Source organism: Chondrus crispus, genomic scaffold (assembly GCF_000350225.1).
Source record: "Chondrus crispus Stackhouse genomic scaffold, scaffold_209, whole genome shotgun sequence".
NCBI classification, from domain to species: Eukaryota; Rhodophyta; class Florideophyceae; order Gigartinales; family Gigartinaceae; genus Chondrus; species Chondrus crispus.
Genome location: NW_005179083.1, coordinates 68,515 through 93,886, shown reverse-complemented (window position 1 = coordinate 93,886; position 25,372 = coordinate 68,515). Strand labels below are relative to the sequence as shown.

The 25,372-nt window shown below is 57.0% G+C and overlaps 4 protein-coding genes; 3 read left to right on the top strand and 1 right to left on the bottom strand.

Moving 5' to 3' along the window:
* Window positions 1–13,745: 13,745 nt before the first annotated feature.
* On the top strand, window positions 13,746–14,078 carry CHC_T00003990001 (hypothetical protein). Its single transcript, XM_005715247.1, has one exon. The coding sequence runs from the start codon at window positions 13,746–13,748 to the stop codon at window positions 14,076–14,078; it is 333 nt and encodes a 110-aa protein (XP_005715304.1).
* A 214-nt stretch (window positions 14,079–14,292) lies between these two features.
* On the top strand, window positions 14,293–14,748 carry CHC_T00003989001 (hypothetical protein). The gene has a single exon (XM_005715246.1). The coding sequence runs from the start codon at window positions 14,293–14,295 to the stop codon at window positions 14,746–14,748; it is 456 nt and encodes a 151-aa protein (XP_005715303.1).
* A 6,621-nt stretch (window positions 14,749–21,369) lies between these two features.
* On the top strand, window positions 21,370–23,216 carry CHC_T00003988001 (hypothetical protein). XM_005715245.1 is given in 3 exon segments: window positions 21,370–22,106; window positions 22,188–22,724; window positions 22,725–23,216. The coding sequence occupies 1 exon segment, from the start codon at window positions 22,725–22,727 to the stop codon at window positions 23,214–23,216; it is 492 nt and encodes a 163-aa protein (XP_005715302.1). The 5' UTR covers window positions 21,370–22,106; window positions 22,188–22,724.
* A 1,220-nt stretch (window positions 23,217–24,436) lies between these two features.
* Window positions 24,437–25,372, bottom strand: part of CHC_T00003987001 (hypothetical protein) — a 1,151-nt gene continuing 215 nt past the window's right edge. Inside the window, 2 exon segments of the mRNA XM_005715244.1 lie at window positions 24,437–24,678; window positions 24,679–25,372. The exon segment at window positions 24,679–25,372 is cut by the window's right edge and continues 215 nt beyond it. Of these exon segments, the coding sequence (XP_005715301.1) occupies window positions 24,679–25,372 (694 nt within the window). The 3' untranslated portion in view covers window positions 24,437–24,678.

Genomic DNA, 25,372 nt, shown 5'->3' with positions numbered 1-25,372 from the left:
CGTGCACTGTCATTTCCAACCGTTAATTTTTCCATATTTCAGGGGGACGGCGGCGGTTTGGTGCGTATACCAGCCTCCGAGGCACGAGCAGACACCTCACTTTTCGCTTGCGCGTCGGATATCGAATCCCGTTTGTACTTATCACTGCCCATGCGCGTGCACTCAACGAGCGCATGCGGCCGCTGCCCGTCTGGTCCTTCTCCTCAGAGGTCGTCCCCTCCCGGGCAGTACGGACTGCCCGGGGCCTTAGAGTCGCGCGTTCGGTCGGCGCCCTTTCCTGGCCGATTATGTCAGGGGTCGTCCCCCCCTCTCGCGCAGTACGGACTGCCCGAGGCTTGTTCCTTGCGCGTTCGGAAAACGTCCATCGTTTCGGCTTTATAGTTTTCCAGCGCACTGCCGATGCTCCTCGCCTCATCGATTACGGCGAGGGTTGTTCTCCCTCGGGCAGTAAGGACTGCCCGAGGCCTATGCGTCACGCGTTCGGGAAGCATGCATCACTTCGGCTTGATGTTCTTCCCTGTTCGCAGTCGGTGCGCTATACTATATTTGCACACGACGGGACTGCAACAGCGCGAGTATAGCGCACCGGTCGTAGGTCGTCGTGTTAGTTGGGAGGCCGTATCCTCCCTCCTTTCACTTGACGTCTCAGGGCTACTGTTCGTGACACAGTACGCCCTGTCTCACGACCCGCCTCTCATCGGTGATGGCAGTTCGTGTCGCGTGGACTTGCGTTGTCCGTGCGTCGACTGGACATCCCATACTTCCCCGAAGTTGGTCGGCCACCCTCGTTGTGTCCTTACGTAGACCCCCGCCTTTTCCGACCGCGAAGGGGGGGTTTAATTTTCCGGTCGACGGAGCGGTTGAGGGGCCCCCTCCTTAAGAGTGAACGTCCGCGTTCACTTCGGAGTTGAGGTCCCTCCCCGTGCGTCTTCGAAGACGCAGCGCATATCGAGACACCAATTCTTCGGGGATGTGGGTGCCGTCCAAGTGGGTTGGTCGTAGTCCGCCCACTTGATGAGGAACTTCGTTGTTCCGTCTTCCATCTCTCGATGCTTGAGTAGCTTCTCCACGGCGTAATGTGTTCCCTCCCTGACCTTGTCGGCAAGGTCACGCGGGGTCGTCATGCTCACCCGTGGCACGTCCATCGGCGGGGGCGCGTACACGCAGCGGTCTGCGGACACCCGCTCGGTGACGCCATCACGATCGATTGTGATGGTACGACGATCGTTGGCGAGGACGGGGTACGGCCCCACGGCGGGCGAGGCGAGCTTGTTCGACGTCTTGCCCCCGTCAGTGGGGTTCAGGTAGACGAAGTTACGCGGCTCGAGACGGGTGTTGATCGTTCGAACGCGCTTATCGAAGTCGCGTTTGTAACGGGCTTGCGTGCGTCGCAAGCTCCCGTAGGCCTTCTGGATGGTCGCGTCCAGGGTCTTCAGGCACTCCGCACGATATGTTCCCTTATCGGCAGGGGGCGCGTCCCCGCCGGTTCGTCGAAGAGAAAACTCCGGCGGGGGCCGACTGAGCACGAGCTCAAACGGGGTCGTTCGTGTGGTTCGGTGTACGTGGGAGTTATCTGCGTACGTTAACGGTCCCACGTACACGTCCTAGTCGTCTTGATGCTCGTTCACGTAATTGCGGAGCATCGACGCAATCGTTCGGTTATAGCGTTCCACCTGGCCGTTCGTCTGAGGGTGGTACGCTGACGTGTAAAGGTTCGTAATTCCAAGCACTCGGCATGTGCTTTGGAAGAACTTTGCGTTGAACTGCGGTCCGTTATCCGACAGTAGCGAGCGTGGGACGCCGTACTTAAAGACCCACGCTTCGCAAAACGCCACTGCGACGGTGTAGGCGGTTACCGTCCGCAGTGCGACGACCTGCGTTAACTTCGTAAAGCGGTCGGTGATTACCAGGAGGAATCGTTTCTCTGCCTTGGTCTTTGCGAGCGGCCCCAGTATATCGATCGCGAGGCTCTCCAACGGCCGCGTCGCCGGAAACAACCTTAATCGGTTTAGGTGTTTCCGAAGCTTGACGCGGTTCATCGCACAGGTTCGACAACCCCGTACGGTCGACGCGACGTCCGCGGCCAAGTGTGGTCAGTAGTACTCGCGACGGAGCGCGTAGTACATGCGGTTCTGCCCCGGATGCCCAGCGATGGCCGGGTTATGGCAGAGCCGCAGCAACCGGGCGCGTAGAGTCCGAGGGACCACCACCTGTACGATATCAGGGTCGAAGGGGTGTCTCCGTTTGAGCACCCCTTGGTGGTCCTCGAAGAACGCGGAGTCCCGGGACTCTGACTGTCGTGCCAATACCGTTTGGCAGAAGTCATCCACGCGTTGTTCCTCGGCTATCTCCTCTATCGTAAGAGGGGCCGGCAGGTCTTCCTGCGGAGGGGCGACCTGGGAACCGGACGTATCGGCTTCGAAGTCTTGGGCACAATCGAGGTCCCCGGCGTCGAATTCCTCTTTCTCTGCCCAGAAGGCGTCGGGTTCTACTAGAGCAAGGGCTTCGTCGTCCCTCCTCGGCTCGTCGCGCGCTCGGGCGCGCAAATTCCTTCGGGATTTCGTTCGGTTCCTTGTGGTCACGAAGACGTGGTCGGCCTCGTGGTTGCAGCTCGCGGTGCATACGTGGTCCGCGAGCTCATCCGAGACATCACGAACGGTCGTGCACGTGTCGTAGGTGGGGATGTCGTCGTCCACCTCGACGGCCGGGCGAGGGTCGTCGGCGACCCTCGGTGATACGAGGCGTGACAGGGCGTCGGGGAACTGGTGCACGCGCCCGGGGCGGTACTGAATGGTGAAATCGTATTCAGCCAGACGTAGCCGCCACCGGGTGAGTCTTCCGGAGCTCTCGGTCAGGGACATGAGCCACCTCAGCGCGTCGTGATCCGTTCGGACGGTGAACTTCGTGCCCTCGACGTACGGGCGTAGTGTGCGGACGGCCCACACTACAGCGAAGCACTCGCGTTCCGTAGCGCTGTAGTTGCGTTCGCTTTCGTTTAACGAATACGACCAATATACGACGGGACGCCAGTCATTTGCTTCGTCGTGTTCTTGCAGCAGCGTACACCCGAGTTGATACGCACTTGCATCGGTATCGATCGTGTACGGCCGACCGTACCGCGGAAGCGCAAGTATCGGCGGAGCGATCATCCTTGCCTTGAGGTCCTCGAACGCTTGAAGCTGGGCCTCCGTTGGATTGTCGAAGTCGGGGTCGGCGTCCTTGCGGGTCATATCGGTTAGCGGTCAAGCTATCTTGGCAAACCCCTTGACGAAACGGCGGTAGACGTTGCACGCCCCGAGGAACGAGCGCACCTGCGTGAGCGTCCTCGGGAACGTGAACGTCTTGAAGGCGTCGGCCGCCGTTTCGGCCAGGCTGAGCTTACCTGGGGATATCACGTGCCCCAGGTAATGCACCTTCGGACGGAAGAAGCTGCACTTCTTGAGCTTGAGCGATATACCGGCGGTCCTCAACAAGCTCAAGACAATGTCGAGGTGTTCGGCGTGCTCCTCGTGCGTTCGGGAAAAAAATATGACGTCGTCCAGATATACGAGACATATCTGCCATCTTACGCCGGACAAGATAATGTCCAATGCACGTTGGAAGGTGGCCGGCGCCCCTTTCAGTCCGAACGGCATACGCAAATGGCGGAACGTACCCATATGCGTGGTGAATGTGGTCTTATCCTGGTCCTCCGGCGCGACCGGGATTTGCCAGTAGCCTGAATTGCAGTCGAGCGTAGTGAAGACGGCTGCATCCCCTAACGAATCGATGCAGTCGTCCATCCGGGGCAGCGGATACGAATCCGCTGCCGTCTTTGCGTTGAGACGTCGGTAGTCAACGCAAAACCGAAGAGAGCCGTCTTTCTTCGGGACGAGCACCACCGGCGAAGCCCACTCAGTGCTCGCGGGTTCGATAACTCCGGCGTTCAACATCTTGTTGACTTCTTTAGCGACCATCTCCCGCATGGCGGGCCCCTTTCGGTACGGCATAGAACGAATCGGTTTCGTCCCCGCCTCGAGTGGTATGCGGTGCTCCGTTGCTCGTATCGTACCGAGCGCACCGCTCCACAGACTCGAATGCTTACGGAGCATGTCGAGTACCCGTGCGCGGAGCTTGTCATCGTCGATGTATGACAAGTCCATTTCTTTTTCCCAATTCGTCGGCGAATTTTTGGGATCCTTATTTGTGACTTGTGCGGTGCCTTCTGTCGATGATGGGCACCCCGCCGGCTGATCGCTGGGGCCGGCGTGACTTCCCTCGGCGGTCTTATTTTCCGGGGAGCTTGGTCGGCCAGCTCCCCCTCTCCCGGCTTGCACGTCCAAGTCGGTGAGATGCAGCGCGTGTGCGATCTCCGCCCCGACTCGGCGCTCAGGCGTCAGGATCGCCAGCGGATTGCGCTTCGCGTAACCAACGACGGTGCGCTTCGGGAGCCGCCTCGCTTCGCGCGAAAAATTCGCCACGATCACGTTGAAGGTCTGGTTCGGTAAGACCTCGGCTACACAGTTCGTGAGCCTCACTCCCTGTCGCCGTTGGAGTGACGGCTTGGGTTCCAAAAAAACGAGGCCGCTCCCCACGGTAGTGACGCGTATCCGTGCTTGCGACATCGCGGGGATCGTGACCCATCGGGCGACACGGATCGGCTGTGGGGCTTCTTCGCGTACGTCGGCCCGACTTGACTGGCGACCGTGGCGCCGGGTTGGAGGAGACGGCTCCCCCTTCCCATCGACAATGGCGACGGAGCCACCTTGTCGGAGCTCGAGCCTCTGCGCATCGATGTCGATACTTCCAACGTGCGCATCGATGAACGCCGTGCCCAAGAGGACGGGCACCGCGAGCTGTTCGGCGACCACGAACGGAATGCGGAACGTCGTGTTCTGCAGTCGGACGGCCAGCTGCACTACCGCAGTCAGCTTGAGCGGGTTACTTATCGCGCCTGCCAATCGTGGCAGGCGTGCGTCGTGTACGACGTAGCGCGTCCAACCGGGAGGAAGGTCGGCCTTCCTCACCAAGTTATACTCCGAGCAGGTATCGACTGCAATGGTATGAGGCTTGAACGCGTTCCCCTCGGTTGCGATCGAGCCGAGGACGTTGTATATCTTCGATGTCATCAAGCAGATGACACCGTCGACTACCATCGGTGACGACGGCTCGGCCAAGTCGTTCCGCTTGGGCCGCCAGCGTCGGTTCCGGCTTCTCTTCCGTCCTCTTCTGCCTCGGTCGCGGGGCGTCCGTCGGTCGGTGACGTCCTCGCGGCAAGTCGCGTCCGTACGCGACTTGATTTCTTCTGGCGGCCCCGGACCCCCTTGGGTCGGGCCGCCGGCGCGTTCAAAGCGCTTCTTGTTAGGCACGTGGCTCACGGCGGCCACGGTGCCTTCCTTTAGGCGTGCCGGGCTCTCAGTGGCCTCCTCCCGCACCTGACTTACGGAAGTCTCGGTGCGCTCGTGCGGGGTCGAGGGGAATATTATCGGCAAACATTCCCCTCCTCCGCCGGGGTTGAATCGTAACGGGTCTAGGTTGGTGTGACAAGACGGCTCACGCGACCGCGCAAACGTAACCGTCTTTACGGGTTTTTCGAACTACCCGAGCTGTCGGAACTACCCGCCTTGCTATCGTTAGCTAGCGCGTCAACAGGTCCCTGGCCGTGGTGGTGCGCGTCGTTCCTCCACCCTGGCTGGGCATCCTCTACGGAGTAATTGGATGCTTCGCCGCCTTGAATTGCAACGTCCGGCCGTTGAAATATATGAGGGGCGGCGAGAACCGGTTCTCCTCCGCCTCATTCCGTGGGCTGGGGGTTCGGATCCCCAACCCAATCTTGGAGGTACATGATGGCGTTCTGTACCCCTTTGGGCAACTGGGTACGGCCCCAGTCGCCTCTTCCATCTCGACGGGGATAACGCGTATCCATCCGACGAGGGTCACGCCGATCCCTTTGATCGGTTCCCGGGTGTCGATACCTGCCTTCGCGAGGGGCGAAACGGACGCCCGCACCCGATCGGTTCGGGTCTCCTCGCCGCGGGCCTCGGTCTTCCCGCGTAGACTGCTGGATGAGATTGCGCATCCCGGGGCGCGTCTCCATCTGATGGCGGTAGTTCCTGTACGCCGTGAACTGACGTTGTTCAGGCGACAGGAACTGGCACGCGTACATGGAGTGGCCGTACGTCCGGCACAGCCAACAAACGTACGCGCTGCCATCGGTCGACGCGAAAGTCGCCTCGTGGCGTGCCTCCTCATTGGTGAGTCGAGGCACATTAGGCAGCCAGCGGTCTCCTTCTCGACGGGAGATATCCAGCTCGGCCATGTTGTGGCTCGGACCACTCGTGGCTTTTGGCGTGCGCGCGAACGCAGTCGCGTAGCTCCCGGTCGATCCCGTGGAAGCTGGCGTTGGAGGTCGGCCTCCTGCGCGGTCGAAGCCTTGCGTAATGAGGACAGGGTCGGCCTGCCACTCATCTTCTCCAATGTGGAGGGCGGTCGCCGGTGAACTTGTTCCGTGCGACCTCGGAGTTTGGACTCCCTTCGCTGCCGGCTTCGGATCCGGCAGCGGCAATCCGCGGCGAGCGCGGTAGGTTGTTCCCTCAGCCGTTGCGATACGGCGAATCGTTGAGAGTTCGGTCTTCTGTTGTCCGGGCAACCTTTGCATCGTCTCTGCCACTGCGGCCCGGGTTGCAGTGGACAACCCGCGCACGAAGTAGTGCGCGAGGGCTTGTTCTGAGAACACGGCCGTGCATCGGAACGCGGCGGATTCCAGCCGGTCCGCGAACGTGTTCTCGGTTTCGTGAGGAAGCTGTCGCGCTGACGCGACAGCATCAAACGCTTCCCCTAACACGTCGTCGGTTAGGTAGCGTTTGATAAATTGGTTGACGAGACCAGGCCAGCTCGCATCGTCGTGGAGCCGGCCGGCGCGGAGGCCGCGCATGGTGTAACTCGTATACAACCGCTCCGCGTCTCGCTCGAGGAAGTGAGCGAAGACACGGACTGCCACACCTTCGGTCAGGTGCTGGGCATTGAAGGTTATCCGGATATCCTTCAGGAACGGGAGCAACTGAACCGCATCAGTACCGTCGAAGCTCTTCGTCGTGGGGCGGAGCCAACGGCAGCGTTGGACGTACTTGGCGATCCGTCCCGCGTCACCCGAGGTAACGAGCCTCGAGGTGTTGTCCAACCGATACATCCGGTAGTTCGCGACGGCGCTGAACTCCTGTATCATGGTGTGGACGGGCTCGACCCCGGGTTCGGCGGGACCCAACGTTCTAAACGGAGTGACGGGCAGTGTTCGGACATCGACGGGGCCGGGATGCGCGGTAAGATCCGCCGGCTGGTAGCCGCCGCAGCGAGGATCGAAGGGGAGAATCGGTTCCCCTGATCCGCGGGCGACTCCTCCACGGCCCTGGTCGAGTTCGGTCGGTACCCGTCGTGACTGCCGCATGCTTCCGGGGACATGCGGCAGGGCTTGAGTCTCGGACGCGAAGTTCGCGTCCACCGTCGGCTTGATGTCCTCCGCCCTCCGACTGGTGACGGCTCCAGTCGGGGGCCACTCTTGCGTGCTGGAAAGACCGGAGGAACAGTGGCACCGGGCCTACTCGAGGAGGCTCCGGGCGGCCTCTCGGCCGAGGTCTGTTCCATCTCACGGGCACGGCGCCGCGTTGAGTTGAGTTCCGCCGCCATGTGCGCGAACGCTCCCATCTGTTCGGCAGATGGGAAGGGTTGCGGGTCTCGTCGAACCCCGGAGTTTGCACTCGCGGGTCGACCCGCAACCTCTACGGCGGGAGAATTAATGCGCGCGTCCTCGACCAGCGCCAAACGGGCGTGTAGCTGGTCGACGAGCGCGCGCAGGTTCTCCAAGGACTGAGTTACGCGCTCGAACCTTCCTTCGCGGAGGGAGCGCAACTCCTCCATACAGCGGGCGTAGACGCTGTCGGAGACGTCGATACGGAGAGATGTCCAGACATCCTCGATGTACTCGGCGATGCGATCGTACATCGCGCGAGCGCGTCCTCCGGAGAGGTCGGGCGACGGTTCGCGGTCCCGAGGACCTGCGTCGCCGTCGCCCACTTAGACTCGTAGCGCGGCCTCTCGCACATCCGCCAGCTCGGATCAGATCGAGGTCGGGTACTCGGCGCTCATCTCAACGCGTACGGACGCGGAGGTAAAGGACAACCTTCTCGGCGTGATCTTGAAGGTCTTCTAGGTCGGGAGACCAGTGTCGCATAAACACCCCACACAAGGCGGAGGGGTGTTTGCGATGTTCGGCGGAAGACCCAGGATCGGCGTACCGAGGGTCTTGAACCAACCAACGCCACCGGAAGCGGGCCGGTAGCGGGTGGTAGAGCGTGGTCGGCGGGGACGCGCGCGTAGGCGAGCGGATCGACGCCTCGACGCCCCGGAGCAGTACCGGTTGACGATCCGGTACTGACGGGCGGAGGCGAATCGCAGCTCGCCGCGGTGTCGCGCGCGTCCACTACCCGCTCGGTGGTAATTACTCGCGGAACGGCGGTGTGAGTAGAGTAAGCTGGGTGGTCGACCGTCTGTGGAGGGTTGCCTGTCCTCCCCTCCCCGCCGGCGATCGCTCCCTATATTTATTGTACAAGTTAATTAACCGTCTACAGTACAGTACGGACTGTACTGTAGTCGGCTTACTGTATACAGTGCGGGCTGGCCCGCACTGTAACGCTGTCAGCCGTCGGGGCTGACAGCATACGTGTGCTACACGTGGGATACACGTGTTGGTGCGCGCGCGCTGTAAGGTATGCGCGCGCGCACGCTGTAAGGTCCGTACCTTACAGCGTTAGATCTAATTCTAAATCTAATGTATAGTACAGTAGCCGGCGGTTATGCTACAATCAGGAAGTTGTCGCTCTGGTCACCAGGGTTTACGCATTTTGTCCACTCTCCGGTGAAGCCTTTACCAAAAGATGACGCGTAGTATGTTATAATTCCAGTCATTTTGGCGTTACAACCGCTTCTCCCGCACGTTTGGCAGCTTTTGGAGCAAGCGATACAATCCTAGAAGTCATCGTCAAGATATCACTCGCTGTCATGGTTGTTGCGCGTATTGGTAGTACAAAAAAAGCGTTCAAAAACCGCGCAGCAATAGAGATTCCTGTACCTCGATGGGTTCACAAGGAATTGGTTGAGATCCAGCGTTAGCGGAAGCGTGGAATCGTGGAAGCGCAGTTGATGTAAAGCAGAAGCGAAGCATTTCTGTACCTCAGGGGCCACAACAACTTGACGCACTAAGTCATTTTGTGCAATAGGTTGGGATGAGAGCTGATGGGATTTGGAAATGCGGTTGGAGTACTGGTGTCGGCGTGGTTAACTGAAGGAGAAAGAGGCGGGATCGGAGGTCATATCAGGGTAATATCGTCGGAATGGTATCGATCGGAAATGGAAAACAAAAATTGGGGCAAATAACCAAATCGCCGGGTACACCCATGATTTGATTCCTCGCCTCAGTTGCGCGGCGATCCGCGCCCATTTCAAAAAGCCGCCAATTTGTGTTGGTTTCAATGAGCTAATGGTTACAGCATGAATCATTATTTTATTCCCAGTTGTGCACACGTGTAATGCTTGTCTATCCCCATGTTGACCGTGTTTCAAGTTTTTGTTTGGTTCCAACACGAACCCTTGATTGCGGCCCTGTTTTGGTCGTTTCCTTGGTTGGTGGGCGTGTGCAGCAGGCACCCCCGTAAACACGGTCATTCTGGGGGCCTTGCTGTGTTCCCTGCGCCGTGGCGCGTGTCGGTATTGTAGCCAATAGGAGTAAGGCATTTGCAACCAATGGGCGACCAGCGCCCTTCGTGACCTTATATTTTGGGCCAAAGTGGGGCACCCCCCTCCAAATGAGCTGCAAACGAAGGGGTGGGGCCCCCGCCATTTCATTGGCTATCAACCGGGGCACCCCCCTCACAACAATTTATTTATGAAAGCCATTCTACCCTTTCTACCCGACGGTAGAATGTCAATATGCCATCGGAAGTGGATATCATTACACCAGTGTAATGTAATTTTGTGAATTAATAAAGGCTTACCACATACTGTAATCAGTAAGGTAGGACTTGGCTGTTTCATGGAAGTGATCTGTTGCTGCGACTACAAGGCATAATGTTTTGTACATGTAGTCCATGAAACCAGCACGGTATATGCGCCGCAGCCCAGACCAGAGTTACGCCCTCTTCCTTCTCTACTGCATTTACCATGAGCTCCACATCATCCGTCCCAGGCACACCCTCTCCTGATAACCTTGACGAGTTCCCATGGACCCTCAACTCAGACGCAAAACCCAACTTCCCGCCTCTCTTTTCGCTTCCCTGCGCTGGCCTTCCAGAAAACGCCGGGACTACAGACACAGTCCCATTGCACTCTGCTGCCGCTATGAGTTACATCGGCACCCGGACGCCGGCTAACACCGTACGTGCAAACAATACTTCTCTGCGGGCTCTGGTCCGGTTCCTCACTTGCAGCAACAGCCTTACTGTAACCAGTCCCCAAAAATTGCCATCAAGTGAGCCATCAAGTGAGGACATGGATGCAGCTCGCAGACACCTATTCCCAGACGACGCGAACGGATTCCTCCCCCCTGGTTTCGCAAAGTGGACGACTCAGCAGCTCCATCGCGTCAGGTTCTATTTGATCGAATTTTCAGTCAACTATAGGTCAGGAAGAGGAGAAGAGGTAAAGCCAACGACTATGAAAAGCTACATCATGGGAATTCAAAGGGCATTCGCAAAAGAATGGGGTTATAATATTAAGCTGTTGGAGGGTCCGGTGTTCGCGTGCCCAAAAAATGGTCTGATGTCTGTCATCGATAACAGATTTTCGGAACAGCAGAGCCGAGGTATTTTTGTCGAAAACCACAACACGCTCTCTCAAGTCGACTTATCGACTTTGTACAACTCTCGGTTTCTCTCTCGCCAAATGCCGTATGGATTTCAAGCTCGGCTGATATTTGACGTCGCGCTGGTCACCGCAATGCGCCCGTGTTCTCTAGCATCTTTAACACTAGGACAGTTTAAGAAGATGGAAATGGAGGGAGAGATTGTTTGGACTATTTCTGGGGTGTTTGGCAGCCGCATCGGCCCGTCAAAAACTAATATCGGAGGGTGGAATGCTGTTCGTGACCGGCCTCCGGAAGTCTGCGTGTGGGATCGCAATGCCTTTGATGGTGCGCTCAATGTGTTTCAGGATATTGAGGACTACATGACCATTCGAACAAGTCTGGAATGCGCGTCCGATCGTTTCTTTCTGGCAGTGAACCCGAAAGGAAAAAACCTGCACGAGTTTTTTAAAAGGCAGCACTTGGGACGAAACTCTTTTTCAAAGATAGTGAAGGAGGTATGCACGAGCGCTGGAGTAGTGGGTAGTGGATTTGCAGCCGGTATGACCGCGCATGGGCTCCGAGGAACGGTGGTGACGATGCTTTTTGAGTCCGGATTTTCGGACGCCAATGTGGCAATGCGAACAGGGCATCGCGACTTAAGGTCGCTCAAGAACTACCATAACCTGCGGGGAAAGTTGGGGTTGCGACAACAGCGGTCTATTTTGGAAAAACAGAGAAGGATACCAAGATTGTCCATGCTGCAAAGGAAGCCCTCTGCGAGAAAGAAAACAATGAGCCAGTAGATGGCGATCAAGAGCAACCAGAACGTGGCTCGGGAGTTGACAAGGGGGAGGATCTACCTAATGATGTCAGAGACGATGGTCAGACAGGACAGCTGTCTGAAAGGAATACAACTGTTCTGTCTGATGTCGGTGCGATTTCTGGTGGTACATTTACCATCAATTTGCACAACTATTACCGTTAGCAATAGAGCACTGTATAATAGTACCAATAAATAAACAGTGCATGTAATGCAGTGCAATATCTCCATATTGCACCCGACCCGGTGCAATACAGCGATATTGCACCCGACCCGGTGCAATACAGCGATATTGCACCGGGCGGAGTGCATATCAGTCATATCACGGCGCATCCATATCGCACGCCCGGTTGACAAATGCCGAAAACATAAAAAAGAACACTGTATGATATCGCAAAACACACGGCGGGACCGATTCCGGGCTCGGATTGGCTCTACAATAAAAGCATGGACCGCAATCTTAACACCCACTTCGCGAGAAAGGGGCTCAACTTTTGCGCAGTAAAATCAGTCCGTAAAATATCGCGTCACTCATTGTAAGAAGAGGACCTCATTTTCAGGTTTATGCCAGTGTTTTGAAGCACTAGTGAAACTTTCAGAACGATTGGAGCCACAGAAGTGGGCCAAATCAGCATATGTTTGAGGACGAATCGTCAACTCGAAGCACTTGTAACGGTCAATTGTACCATGGATAAAAATATAAAATATTTAAGATATGCATTGCTGTCCTGGTACTCACTGACACTGCTGTTCGTATAATCTCACTGCGTGGCTTGGGAAAGACGATGCATTCACATGCTGGTCTATAGAGCAGCTGAGCTGACCTCTGCCTCAAGGCACACCGATTGAGCTCTGGCTTTCTTGCAAAGGCGCTCTTGAGAGCGCCCTTGCAAGAGGTTGAGATCAACCCTTATTACTCCTGCTGAAAAGGAAAACGTCAACTTCTGTCTAATGTCGACCTCCGTAACTTGCCACCACCAACGCGGCTCTTGTGCCACATGCGAAAACTGTCCTCTTTGTCCCTTGTGTTCATGTAATGGCCCCCGTAGGCCAAAACAAAGGCCACCGAAGCCCACTTCCAGTCTGAAGACGGTTGTCGGCAGAACAGAGGCGAAGGGGATGCCATGCTGCCGGTGTGACCCCACCCTTGCTCACACCCGGTTGTACCCGCCAAGCGGACAAGAATCTTCCTCACAGTAGGATCTCTTTTCACTTTCCGTCTCAGGAAATTGAGTAGTACCTACTCCTACCATAGTACCTCCTTTTATCGGCGTCCTGCCTGTGATGCACACTGAGATTCTAGACTCGCCGCCGTCGCACGCCGTCGGACGACTGCGGGAAGTCGCTACAGTACATATATGCTAGACCGCTGGGCTCCGAATAAAAAGGACATCGATTCATCTTCTTCATCGCCCTGCAATCACACGTGTGATTGCCGGTGTACACCGGTCCAGATCTTGCGGTGCTTGGCGGGGCGCGGGAGGCTTTCTGTGGTTGACGTTTTCGACAGGCTGCACAGTATGTCTGTCTTCTCGGAGGATGACGACCGACGACAGCGGAGAGCTCGAGGGCTGTCGGGGTTCTCAGAGGCCCTTGATGGCGGCAGGACGCACTCGTCAAGGCCATTGCAGCAGTCTCGTACAGGTAAAATGAGGTGTTTGCATTGCTATGCTAGTACTTGAAGGGTAGAATATGATAAATCCAATTTTTTCTATTGTTTCATCGATGCCCCTCGCGCCAAATTGCCCTTTTTTGCAAGTCGCATAGCCCTTTCCAGAGACCACAAAGCGGGTTTTTGTTCGTATATTCAATACCAGCGTAATCAGACGTTTGCAGAGGTATCATTTTCCCCCCAAGCGCACAAATGCGACATTTTCTGGATGCTATTGGCGGTCGTAAAACCGTCCAATTTTGAGCCCCTTTTCTCGCGAGGTGCGTGTTAAAAACCTTTGCGAAACGCAAATAAATACGCGAAACGCCATAGAGTACAGTACCAAAAAGTGCGGGCAATTGGCGCGTACTCTTCTTTTGAAAACAATAAAGGACATAGTTCTGTAGCCCTCGGCCTGAGCATCGTTCTACATCACTGCGAGCGAGCAGTTAGCATTCAGAATGCCAAGAGGACCGCCACTCAGCGACATCGAGAAGGGCCAGATCCTGGCCTTGCACCATCAACTAATGTCCTTACGGGATATATCTAAGGAGTTGGGAAGATCCGTAGGAGCCATACAGCGCTTTTTAAAGAATCCGAGTCGTACCTCTCGTGCTTATGCGCTTGTAACTGGTCAAAAGCTCACCGTCCGCGAAGAGAAAGCCATGATCCGAAAGGCATCCACAGGAAACTTTTCAGCTCAAGATCAAAAGAAGGACCTCGGACTACCGGTAGAAGTGCGCAGAATTCAACAAATTTTAAGCGCAACTCTACACTTGAAGTATAAAAAATGACAACTGCACCCATGATGACTGCTATACACCGCGAAAATAGAGTGAAATGGGTATGTCGCTTTATTGACAATGGAGATCATTTTTGGAACAAGGTAATTTTTAGTGACGAAAAGAAGTTCAACCTCGACGGCCCTGACGGCAACGCATGCTATTGGCATGATCTACGGAAAGATGAAAGGTTTTTTCAAAAAGACGAAATGGAGGAGCATCAGTCATGGTTTGGGGAGGTATTTCCCCTTACGGGGTGTCCCCGTTGGTCTTTTTAAATGGAAATCAAGACTCTCGCAAGTACTGCGCAACCCTCGACCAAGCTTTACTTCCCTTCGCAGCGGAGATGTATGGCGAAATGGCCACTTGGGTTTACAAGCAAGATGGTGCCTCTACTCATAGGGCTACATATACGCGCTCATGGCTAACTCAGAAGGGTGTAAGGACTATGGATTGGGGGGCAAAGTCGCCTGATCTCAATGTAATAGAGAACATTTGGGGCATCATGGCGTGCCGCGTTTATCTTCGTCAAAGGCAGTTCGATACTGTAGACCAACTTAAGGAGGTCATTGAGGAGGTATGGGCGACAATTAGTGGAGAACTCCTAGAGAGCCTTTGTCGTAGCATACCTCGCCGTATGCTTGCAGTGCTGGATGGACAAGGGCGTGCGACAAAGTACTAAAATAAAGACTTTTTTGGTACTGTACTCTATGGCGTTTCGCGTATTTATTTGCGTTTCGCAAAGGGTTTTAAAGATTGCGGTCCATGCTTTTATTGTAGAGCCAATCCGAGCCCGGAATCGGTCCCGCCGTGTGTTTTGCGATATCATACATTGTGTTTTTTATGTTTTCGGCCTGTGTTGCTGGAGAACCCTTTCGACGATGGGTGTATTTATTTGCGTTTTGCACACTGTATCAAGTGGTTAGCTACACGCATGTACACATGTGTTGAAACGGATGCGCGTTTTTTGGAAGATTTTGCGTTTAGGGGGGCGATCAGGTGCATTTTGATGGCAACAGACGGGTGAAATTGACGTTTCTGTTGTGAAGAGTATCGTCGGTTTACTATTGGTCCAAGCACATCCGCCCGTAGGAGTACAAAATGAATGCTAGAATGCTAAACCAAGGGCGCAAGAGTATCCACGGGCTCTGGTAGAAAAATGATGTATCAAGGAAAGAGGAATAGACATGTGAGGACCCGGAAGAACGAGCGGAGAAGGGCGGAACGGGGATGAGAGGGAAAGAGAAATAGACATGCCGGATCGAGGGAGGTCCTCCGGGCAGAGCTGGTGGTGGTGTTCTAATAAAGACAGCGACGCTCGGCATGCTGACAGAGATTGTCAGCCCCTTGCTACTTCCTGGGGGTTCTTCACCCGCATACATGAAACGTGTACACGGACGCGAAGATGCCAAAAGAACACGGAGAGGCCTCAGGCGTCAGTACGCATGTGGGCAAAGAACCACTTCGACACGGCGGTCAACTGAATGCGACTGTCAAAATAAATCGAGAACATGCCATCAGAAGCCCAGTCAAGGCGCTGCATTATCCACACTTGGGTAAATTGTAGGTTCACCAACTCGTTCACACCCCCGATACGGGGACTGTGCGAGCCGTAGTAAAAGCCAGGCGGCGCAGCAGCGGAGACAAGCTGAAAAGCGCGGGTAACAGCGTCCGAAAGACGCGCCCCACCCAACCGCTGATTATGGCGTAGGTTAAACACCCCCGTGAGGCCGGACGCCGGGAGATCCAATGCTGGATTAGTGATGACGGACCGGAATTAGTCTCCCAAGCGGGATTTTGGGGGTAGTGCAGTATCAATGGGCGGCGAAGGGACTTCTCTTTGCGATGCGTGAGCTTCGATGAAATTCCGTCCGCATTCACGGTGACGTCATCAGGGGCCAGGTGTGCCACTGTAACAGCGCGATATTGAAAAATAAAAGAGAAAATAACCATGCTGCAGCCCCAAACATCCTCCAGATCAGTGCTTTGAAGACCATACTCGAGTACCCTTTTCATCATGTCTGCCCCGCATCCGATCCTGATCAACTGTTCTGATCCAGCTTGATCGGCCTTGTTGGTGTAAGCCTGTAATAGGTCTCTGACAGTTGGAGTGAGCGTGGGGGATGCAAAGCCATGATTGACGTGATATCGAGACACCGCTGACACGTATTGAGGAGCCGAGGCCGCACTGACTCGGCCTTCAAGTGACAGGTATCCAATAAACGCCGGCACGTCCCATTCCTCCGCCGGAAGCGGGTCCCGTCCCTCCTCATCGCAGAAAGATAGCCACTTGCGGATCTGGCTTGACCGGTTGCCCCACGTCCGCTCCCTCCAACGGAACTCGGCGAGCAACGACGCTGCCGCCTCTGCCCCTCCTGTAGCGGTGTCAGTCCCGGCACGCGACAGCACCGAAGCCACGATCCCGGCCTTCCAGTTCCTCTCTACACGATCTCCGCGACGACCACTGACCATCCCTCGTTCTTGCCTTCTCCTTCCACCAGCGGTCCGTCGTCCCCGGGGTGTAGCTCCACCATGCGCGAGCTCAAGCTTTGCAAGCACGCGTATCAAGCTTGTGCTGGCCACCTCGGCGCAACCAACACTCCCTTCCCATCCTCTGCCGCGATCTTCCGAACAACAACCGGAAGAAGATCGAATGGGGGGTTCCAAAGTCGGCCTTTCCCGTCCCCCCAGTCTTCGTCCATCTGCGTCAGCAAGTACTTTTTTCTCGCTATCAGCGTGTCCCCCAGCGGCCGTTCTCGAAATACCACGTGGCTCAAGCGATATTCTTTCTGTATTAACTGTAGCAATGAATCCGTAGCCCTTGCATCCCTCGGATCCCAGGTTCGCGACAGTGTGTCCGCGAACCTGTTTACCGTTGATGGTATCCATCTTGCTTCCAACCGTACACCGAGGACTCTCAGCAGTACTTCCAGCTTTCTCAACTCGATCATCATCTCCTCCGAGGCCGACACCATCGCATTCAGCACGTAGACGACGGCTTGATTGTCCTCGTGTAACAGCAGGCGACGAACTCGCGGGTCTGATACGTGTAGTATAACACCCCAGCGCTCAACAGACCACGAAGGCGGGAGCGGACTCAGGGCGTATACTGTAGCTCGAAGTGCGATGTCACCGGGCGTACGTGCCAATAAGCGAATGGGAACGTGTCCCTGGTAGCGTGGTAGAGTCTTGAATGGGTTCGACACCCCAACGAGCAACTGCTGGCAGATCGACGTGTCGACGCGTGACTCGGCGCCCTTGCGATCAGGGCGACGACGCGGAGTCCGGATCCTGGCACGGAGCCGAGCTGTCGTAGCGTCTCACCCTCGGGTGGGTGGTCGGAACGTAGAACGGAAAACGAAAGGGAAAAAAGGCCAAAAGACCTACGAAAAAGAAAGGAAGGCGTAGACGACTAGGGGTCGGACTTGACCAGACTAGCCCTCCGTGCGCTGTCGATGGTCCTCTCTTCATTCCCCTAGCGGCCTCCTTTATTAACTACGTAATACTGTACTTCTTACACCGTAAAGCGTAACGGCGCCAATACAGAGGAGACTTCGTAACGACTATTTGCGCCGTTGCGCTACAGTACTGTACTCGAGGTACTGTAAAGATCGGTCGCCTTACACGCAACATTAGACGGATCCGAAAAATGACAGTCGTTGTCATAACGTTTGCCACGTGGTTGACGTTTCCACGCGGACAGTATTTTTGTGTAGATAGGACACGCGTCCTTATGCTACAATACGTAGTCGGCAAAGTGCAGGTGGAGGAGTAGCCGGACGGCTCTCAACTCGCGCAAAGTGATCGAGTGCGCCCTGTTGTCCGCGCTCCAAAATCCGCGACCCTCCCACAAACCCAGCAGTCCTTGACCAGTCTCGAGTCCCAGCGTGCCGCCACAACCCACATCGGCGGCATCGCTGTGCATTGTCATATGCCTTTCCAGCCTGACGAGATCCCTTCCTTCTCCCCTCGAAAGCGAACGCCAGTGTCGAATGTCGCGGAGCGACTGCCGGCACAGCCTGACCTTGATCTTCTGCGTGCTCCGGGTGTGCTCGGCGGACCCACTCGCGAGCGGCTGCTGGGGGCTTCGGCCGCAAACCCCCGGTCTCCACACTGTAGGCCTCGCAAGCGCAGCCCCTGGCGCAGCCGTCCGACATGACCCTCGCTCCTTGCACTCCGCCAAGGACATGTCGAAGTAGACCGAACGCGTGTAGAAACGAGCGAGTGGAACCGCGAGCGACAGAGACACACATACGCCGCAGAAGTGTCGTAGTAGCTCCAAGAGTACCAAGCGTCGATTCCGTTGCGCCATGAGGAGAATCTTTCGCGCCAGTCCTCGCACTTTCTTCACCTTCGCATCGGAGACGTACACCTTCATATCTTCTGTGTCTATGAGCATTCCGAGGTGCTCCACACGTCGCCCTCCCTCCCAGCATCCTTTCTCCTCGTGCCGCACGATGCCGAGCCGTCCAAAGAGCGCTGAAAGCCGCTTTCGCGCTCTTCGATAGTCCACTTGAGTCGACGGCAGCCCGTAGCGGCAAGGGGCGGCCAGGAAGTCGTCGATGTACGGAAGCACACGATAACCAAGGGTATCGCGCATGTACTGTACGAGCGGCCTCAGTAGCTTTGTGAACCACCAGACAGAGCGCCCCCACCCAAAACGGGAGGGCGATGCAACGGTAGAAATGTCCGGCGTAGCGGAAAACAAAGTAGTCTCGAACGTCGGGTGCAGAGAAAAGTGACGGTAGCCGCTTTTGATATCCCAAGACATTAAAGTATCCCCGCGCTGTATGTCTATGGCGAACGAAGGTATCGTCTCCATCCTCACGCTCCCTTTCCTCCAATGCTTGCTCTGTCGGTGGAAGTTGACGACGAACCGCCCCTTCTTCTCCCTTTCGTCCCCTTGCCATACCACGAACGCCGACGAAACCATCTTACCTGACTGCACGATTCCCTCGATCTCCTTCGACGACACGCGTTCGTATATGCCTTCCTGACACCCATCCAGCAAGTCCTTCCGGGCAAGACACCTGTCCTCCTCTGATTGGGGGATTTCTTCCATTTTACCAAGCCATCCATGAAGGGCACCGCTGGCATATCTCGAATGCCATACCGGATCGCACGGACGAGGTATTCTGAAGCACCAAGCTCCGACTGCCACTTGTCGCCTCTTAGTGATGTACCTCTCCACAACAGTGGTCCCCCGGCCACTCAGTGCCTCTCATGCCCCGTAGGGCGCCCGTTACTCTTGGGAGGCGGAACCGGGGGATCCTTTGTTCCCATTCGCTCCGCCCGTCTGGCTGCGCCCTCTCGCTCTCTCGAGACGAGCTTTGGCCAGCTGCTTTGCTGACTCGATCTCTAGTTTAGAGGTGAGTGCCTCTCGAGCTGCGCTGTAAGACTCCGAAAACACGGCATTATGCCCCTGCTCGACGAGAAACGACATCTGCCGGGCTGTCTCAACGCCTTGCTCCGTGAGGTCACGAAAGTATTGAGCCCTCATAGAAAGGACCTCAAGGGCGGCTTTGAACGACGATTGAGCCAAATCCAGCCGCTGCGCTAGGTCTGCCACGTCACCATCTTGCCCCTTCGCGACCTTGAGTTCAGCCAGACCTAGCTCAGTCCATACCCCAGCAGCATTAATGTACTCCCACTCCTTCGCGGATCTCCGTTCCTTAGACCTTAGATCGGAAAGGAAAGCGTCAGGCGGAGGCTTAAAGTACCCCATGTGAGTGATCGGAACATGGGGGCCTCTCTCGAAGACACTTCGCTCTCCCTCCAACTTTAGAGAGTTCAGCTCAGTTACAACAGTGCCATAGTCGCGGAGCTCGGGCTTCGCGGTTGCCCAAGCTGCCCTGAACGCCACCCCGGCGGAAGGCGGGGGACTGCTGTTTGCGTCTGTCATCGCTCTCAATAGCACGCTGTGTGTGCTACGTAGAATGTGTCGCCGCCCGGAATAGTGGTCAGGGGGAATTTCTCAAAGAGAAATATAGACATGCCGGATCGAGGGAGGTCCTCCGGGCAGAGCTGGTGGTGGTGTTCTAATAAAGACAGCGACGCTCGGCATGCTGACAGAGATTGTCAGCCCCTTGCTACTTCCTGGGGGTTCTTCACCCGCATACACGAAACGTGTACACGGACGCGAACAGGGTCCGAATCATGAATTGTTGTTGCAAGAGCGGGGCGAAAGAAATATCACGATTCGTTGGCGAACTTGTGCCATTTGGCCTTATCAGTAGGCTGATTTCGGAAAAGTAGCAGTTCAGTAGGAGGATAAGGGAAAAGTGGCAGTTCAGTAGGGGAATCAGCCATTGCATGCGGCCAAAATGAAAATGAAAACAATAAAACGCATATGCGGGTGTGGTGGCTAATCTCAAGTCACTGTAGGGCACCTGCATTTGTTGTACGGCACCTGCAGTCGTGCACGAAATGGGTGACAATGGAGAGGCCAAGGAGGCCTTGAATTAATTTAGGAGGAAGTGGCACGTTATCATCTAAGAGTCAAGAAAATTGTGCAAAGTCACAATAGGTGCTGCACACGATGTAGACTAAAGTTACAAATTTGTTGCCATTGTGATGTTATGGACCGATTCAGTTATAGGACCAACCTCTGCTTACTGAGACAGCCCTGTCGCAGGAAGTACTGCACTACGATGGAATATGTTTATATCAATACAAGCGTCTCGGCGGTGCAGTTCCAACCGGCTTGGTTTGATATCTCAAGTCAGTCTGAAACTGGAGTTATGCTAAAGAAACCCGAAAAGCCCCAAAAAAATTGTCACGAAAGTCGCGTACAGGGTTATTCACCTCTGAATACCTCAATTAATATTTCTTATACTTTCACCTGCGGGTATCTTTGGACAAATAGTAAAGACAAATAGTAAATCAACACAACACTTCGTGCAGTTTGTTGCTGTTGTGGCTGCTATTTGGTATATAATCGTGAGATTCTTGAGATTCTTGAGATTCTGAATTTTTCTTTCTTTCCTCATCTCCCGAGCACCTGATGGGGTACGAGCCCAAGTTCGGGTACGTCTCCAGGAGAAAAATCCAGCCGTCCTCTATCACCACTTCAAACATCGGCCGTCTCTCCGTGCCGTTCTACACGACATTTCTGCTGGTGAAGGACGCACGGACGATGGAGCTGCTGGTCGAGGTGTCGCACAAGCGGGACTTTGCGTTCATTTCAGCGAAGAAGAGGGGCAACGCGGGGTGATCCTGCTGCTGCAGAAGGGCGAAGGCATGATGGAGGAGATGGAGGAGATGGAGGAGAACGGCACATTCAGGCGGCACACACACAGAGAACGTGATCAACAAAGGCGACTTGGACAAGCGCTATTTATACTTACACCGAGAACTGATGAAGGTCGAGTACAAGGGATGGGCGACTGACCCGATTTGTGACGTGAGCGGGTTTGACGGGACCGTGTTGGAGGACTTGATCAACTCTGCATTGGGGATCAGGGTGGCGAGTAATTTCACTGCGAAGGTGGAGCTGGGGTTCGAGTCGAACGATCAGTGAGTAAGGAAGAACGGGGCGGCGAGGGTGTTCCGGGTTCGCGATTACATGCTTGCGGAGAGTTTGTGCGCGTTTCAGCTTGTGGGCGGCCCCCTCACGCCACCGCCCGCTTCCTCTCTGCGCGGGTAGCCGCAGCAACCCGCGTCGTAGCAATTCCTGCTAATGTAGACCTCTATCACGCAGTGCTTCCCCCTCCTGACCAGACGCTCAACTCCCCAATCGGTTCGCTCCCGCTTGCTACCTTTGCACGAGTGTCACACGGCGCTCTCCGGTACTGGTAACGCCATCGCGATTGTATAGCGCTGTCCCTCGCCGACGCCGCGCTTCCGCGTCGTCCCGCCCGCCATTCCCCGCAGCCCCTCCCGCCGTCTCCCTCGCCGTCTCACCGCGCAAAATATCAACGGCGCTGTCACGCGGGGTACAATTTACACAGTGGCACCCGACTCTACCGCGAGCGCGACGGAACGGCTCGCCAGCGTCACGTTCTACAAGGTGCTATCTCCCCACTTGCAGCGCGTGAGGAGGCCATCTCACATCGGCCCGCCGTTTTCCGCCTCGCCGATGCGACGAAGCAGCTCCTCCACGCGCCGTTCGTGCGCGGTGAGCCTGTCGCGTGACTCCTGCGCAAACTCTGCGAGACACGTCCTGAGCTCTTGCAAGGGGTCCGCGCCTGCGACACGCGGCTCTCCCGTAGGGAGGGTGCGCGCGAGCGGGTCGGCGAGCTCGTCGCTCCACCCGGTCTCCCGCTGCGCCATGGCCCGCTTGCGGATCGCGTCGAACACGGCCATCTTCTCATCCTCGCTCATCTCCTGCGGCACCTCGGCTCGGTCGCCGTCGCCGCCGGCGCCGGGAGATTGGACGATTGGTCGAAGGCCTGAGTCCTCGCTGAATGCAACTCCGTTGGCCGCGGAGAGCTCCTTCTCCAGACGCTCAATTTCGTACTTGAGCGCCTCCGCGGACGGTTGACCTCCTCCCTGCCCGCCCTCCCCCACTACCAAGTCGTCAACCTCCCCAGTCGCAGCACCAGTTCCAGTCAACTCTCTCAGCTTTCTTGCCACAGCCTCAGCTTCGGCATCAAGCTGTGCAATGTCAAGTTCCGTTTCAGAAGGCGGCGAAGAATTTGGATCCGCAGCGTTCGCCCCATGCACATTGGCGTGATCTTTCGCCAGGGCAGCCATGTACGCCTCGCCCGCGTTCAGTCCCGTGGACGTGAAGTCCCCGTCGGGGACATGCGAGCTAGTGCCCGTCTTCAAGCTGTTGATGTAGGCGTCCGCGGGTCGGAGCCCGCTCGTCCCTTCGAGGGAGCTCAGGTCTGGCGCGGTCCTCTTCAGGCTGTTCATGTAATCGTCCGTGGACAGGCGTCCGCTCTGCTTGTTGGCGGCCCTGCGGACGTGGTCCAGCCTGTGGGCGATGTGGGTCATGCGGGCCATAAAGTCGTCGCCGTTCCGGGCGCCGTCCAAGTACTCTTTGTCCTCCTCCGTCAGGTCCGGCATCTGCATGCCCATCACGGGGCCGGGGTCGCCGAGTGTGGCGTCGTCGTCCTCGTAGAAAGATGGATCTATCGGGTCCACAGACGTCATCCCCACACCCCCCAAACGCGAGCGAGGTGGATAGAGGGGAGAGGCTCGCCGTAGGCTGCAGAGTTTCGAGCGTCGTCCCGCTGGGGTGAAGGTAGAGATCAGGGGGCTCTGGATGAACGCCATTTCGGAGGGGAAGAAAGGGGGAGGAAGGGGGAAAGTGTCGTGTGAAGGTCGGGGGGTCGGGGGTGGGGAGAGGGATGAGAGAAGAAGGTGATGATCCCTAAACACTAAAAGTGTAAAGGGACGAGAGTCTTGCGTTGAAGGATCGTTGCGAGATCACATGAACAACACGTGTCCAACGGTGTCTACAGGAACACGTGTACAGACGTACACGACTGCGACGTGTACGGGCGGTATTTTCCTGACACTATTTTCCTGACATTGGCACTGCAGTATTCGGCTTACACCTGAACGAACTACAAATGAGGCCTCAGAATTGGGCGGCGGACCTCCGCCCTCATCCTTCGCCTTCCCTAGCATTATCCCCTTCTGCCCGCTCCCGCTACCCATCGCTTCCCACACCGCCACCATGGCTTCCCCCCCGCCGTCGCCGTCACCGTCGCCGTCGCCGGCCTCAGAGGCGTCGCTCCTCTCCGCGCGGGCGGCGAAACTGCGCGCCGAGATCGCCGCGCTGACCTCGCTGCTCGCCGAGCAGGAGGCGGAGGAGCGCGACGCGCAGCGGCAGATCGAGTCGCTGACGTACGCGACGGACCTGACGCGCGACGAGGCCGCGCGCCGCGCGCACGCTAACGCGGAGCTCTCGACGGCGTACAGCCGCGCGCCTGCGCCCGCGCGCGAGGACCGCTCCGTGGCGACGCTGCACAAGCTCGAGCACGACCTGTTCAACGCCAAGAGCGCGGCCGCTAGCGCCACGTTTGAGGTCGAGCAGGTCGAGTTCCGCCTCAAGAAGATCCGCGACGAGACCGCACCCGGCCCGGGCGGCCGCAGCCGCGGAGGGCTGCCGCCCGACGTCAGCAGCCCGCCCACGCCGGTCATGCGCTCCAGCCCGCAGATTGCGTCGCTGTCCAACCGCAACATGTCCAAGCGCAAGATGTCCCCGCTAGTGCGCCCCGCGCGACTGATTGGGGACGTGGACTGCTTGGTCGCGTTTGCCGGCGCCGAGGGGGAAGCGAGGCAGCCGGAGGATTATGCGCCGTGCCGACTGGGCGTCACGGCAAGCGGCCACATGGCCGCGTACTCGTACGGGAGCGCCGTTCCGCAGCTGGAGTTGGACGATCGGAGCGCGAGGACGGGGGAGTTGGGGGAGGGTGATATGGAGGCGCTGGGCCAGAATCTGGGCACCGTTGATTTACAGATCGGGGCTAACAAGTACTGGTTATGCGGGCTGGGTGAGGCCATGACGGCGTCCATGCAGCTGGTGCAGGACGCGAGCAACGTGCTCAAGACCGACGATGAGGAGGTTGAGGTGACGGGCGGGGGGTAGAAGTACAGGAAGGACGGTGGGTAAGAACAAAACAAGGTGAGCGGGACGGAACGAGTGGGGTGCAGCACGCGCTCACACGAGGGCGTTGCAGCCTTCGGGATGGGTCATCTGTGTGCCGAGGTGCAAAAAAGACGGGTTTGTCGGGTCAATGAAGGCATAGTGGACGTCAGTGGGGATGAGGGCTTTGTCTACGGCCTTGCGGAGGACTCTTGTGTCCTTGGCGACACGATCCGGGTCGGCCAGCAAGTCGTGCAAGGCACCGGCCAACTCGTCGTTCATGCTGCTGTCCAGCATCTCTATCCGGAACTCCATGGGCTTTCCTGGGGTGGCGAAGACGGGGCTGGGTCCGAGGGCCGAGTGGGTGACGTCTGCGGGCACGAGGACGCCGGCGAGGTGCTTGGAGTCGAAGAAGGGGCGGCGGATGTGGAGATGGTCCTTGCGGAGCCACACGAGCGGGATGGAGAGGTGGTGCGGGGCGGCCACGGAGGGGCGCGGCTCGAGGATGAAGACGAGGCGGCACGTGGAGAGATGGGCGTGGCCGAAGCCGTAGAAGGCGGCGAGCGGGGCCCAGCTGGAGCCGTGCGGCTCGGAGGCGCCGACGAAGAACTTGACGTCGTGCCAGGAGGAGAGGAACTTCTCGCCGGGGAAGGCGGAAGGCTGCTTGGCGAGCGTGGCTGCGGCGTCCATGCTTGGGGATGACGGGGGCGGTTGGGGTGTGTGTGTGTAGTGGGTGGTGTGTGGTGGGTTGCGTGCAAGAATGGAAAGT

Coding starts and splice junctions, on each gene's coding strand:
- CHC_T00003989001 (XM_005715246.1), top strand. CDS start 14,293: ATGGTTTGGGGAGGTATTTCCCCTTACGGGGTGTCCCCGTTGGTCTTT.
- CHC_T00003990001 (XM_005715247.1), top strand. CDS start 13,746: ATGCCAAGAGGACCGCCACTCAGCGACATCGAGAAGGGCCAGATCCTG.
- CHC_T00003988001 (XM_005715245.1), top strand. CDS start 22,725: ATGCACATTGGCGTGATCTTTCGCCAGGGCAGCCATGTACGCCTCGCC.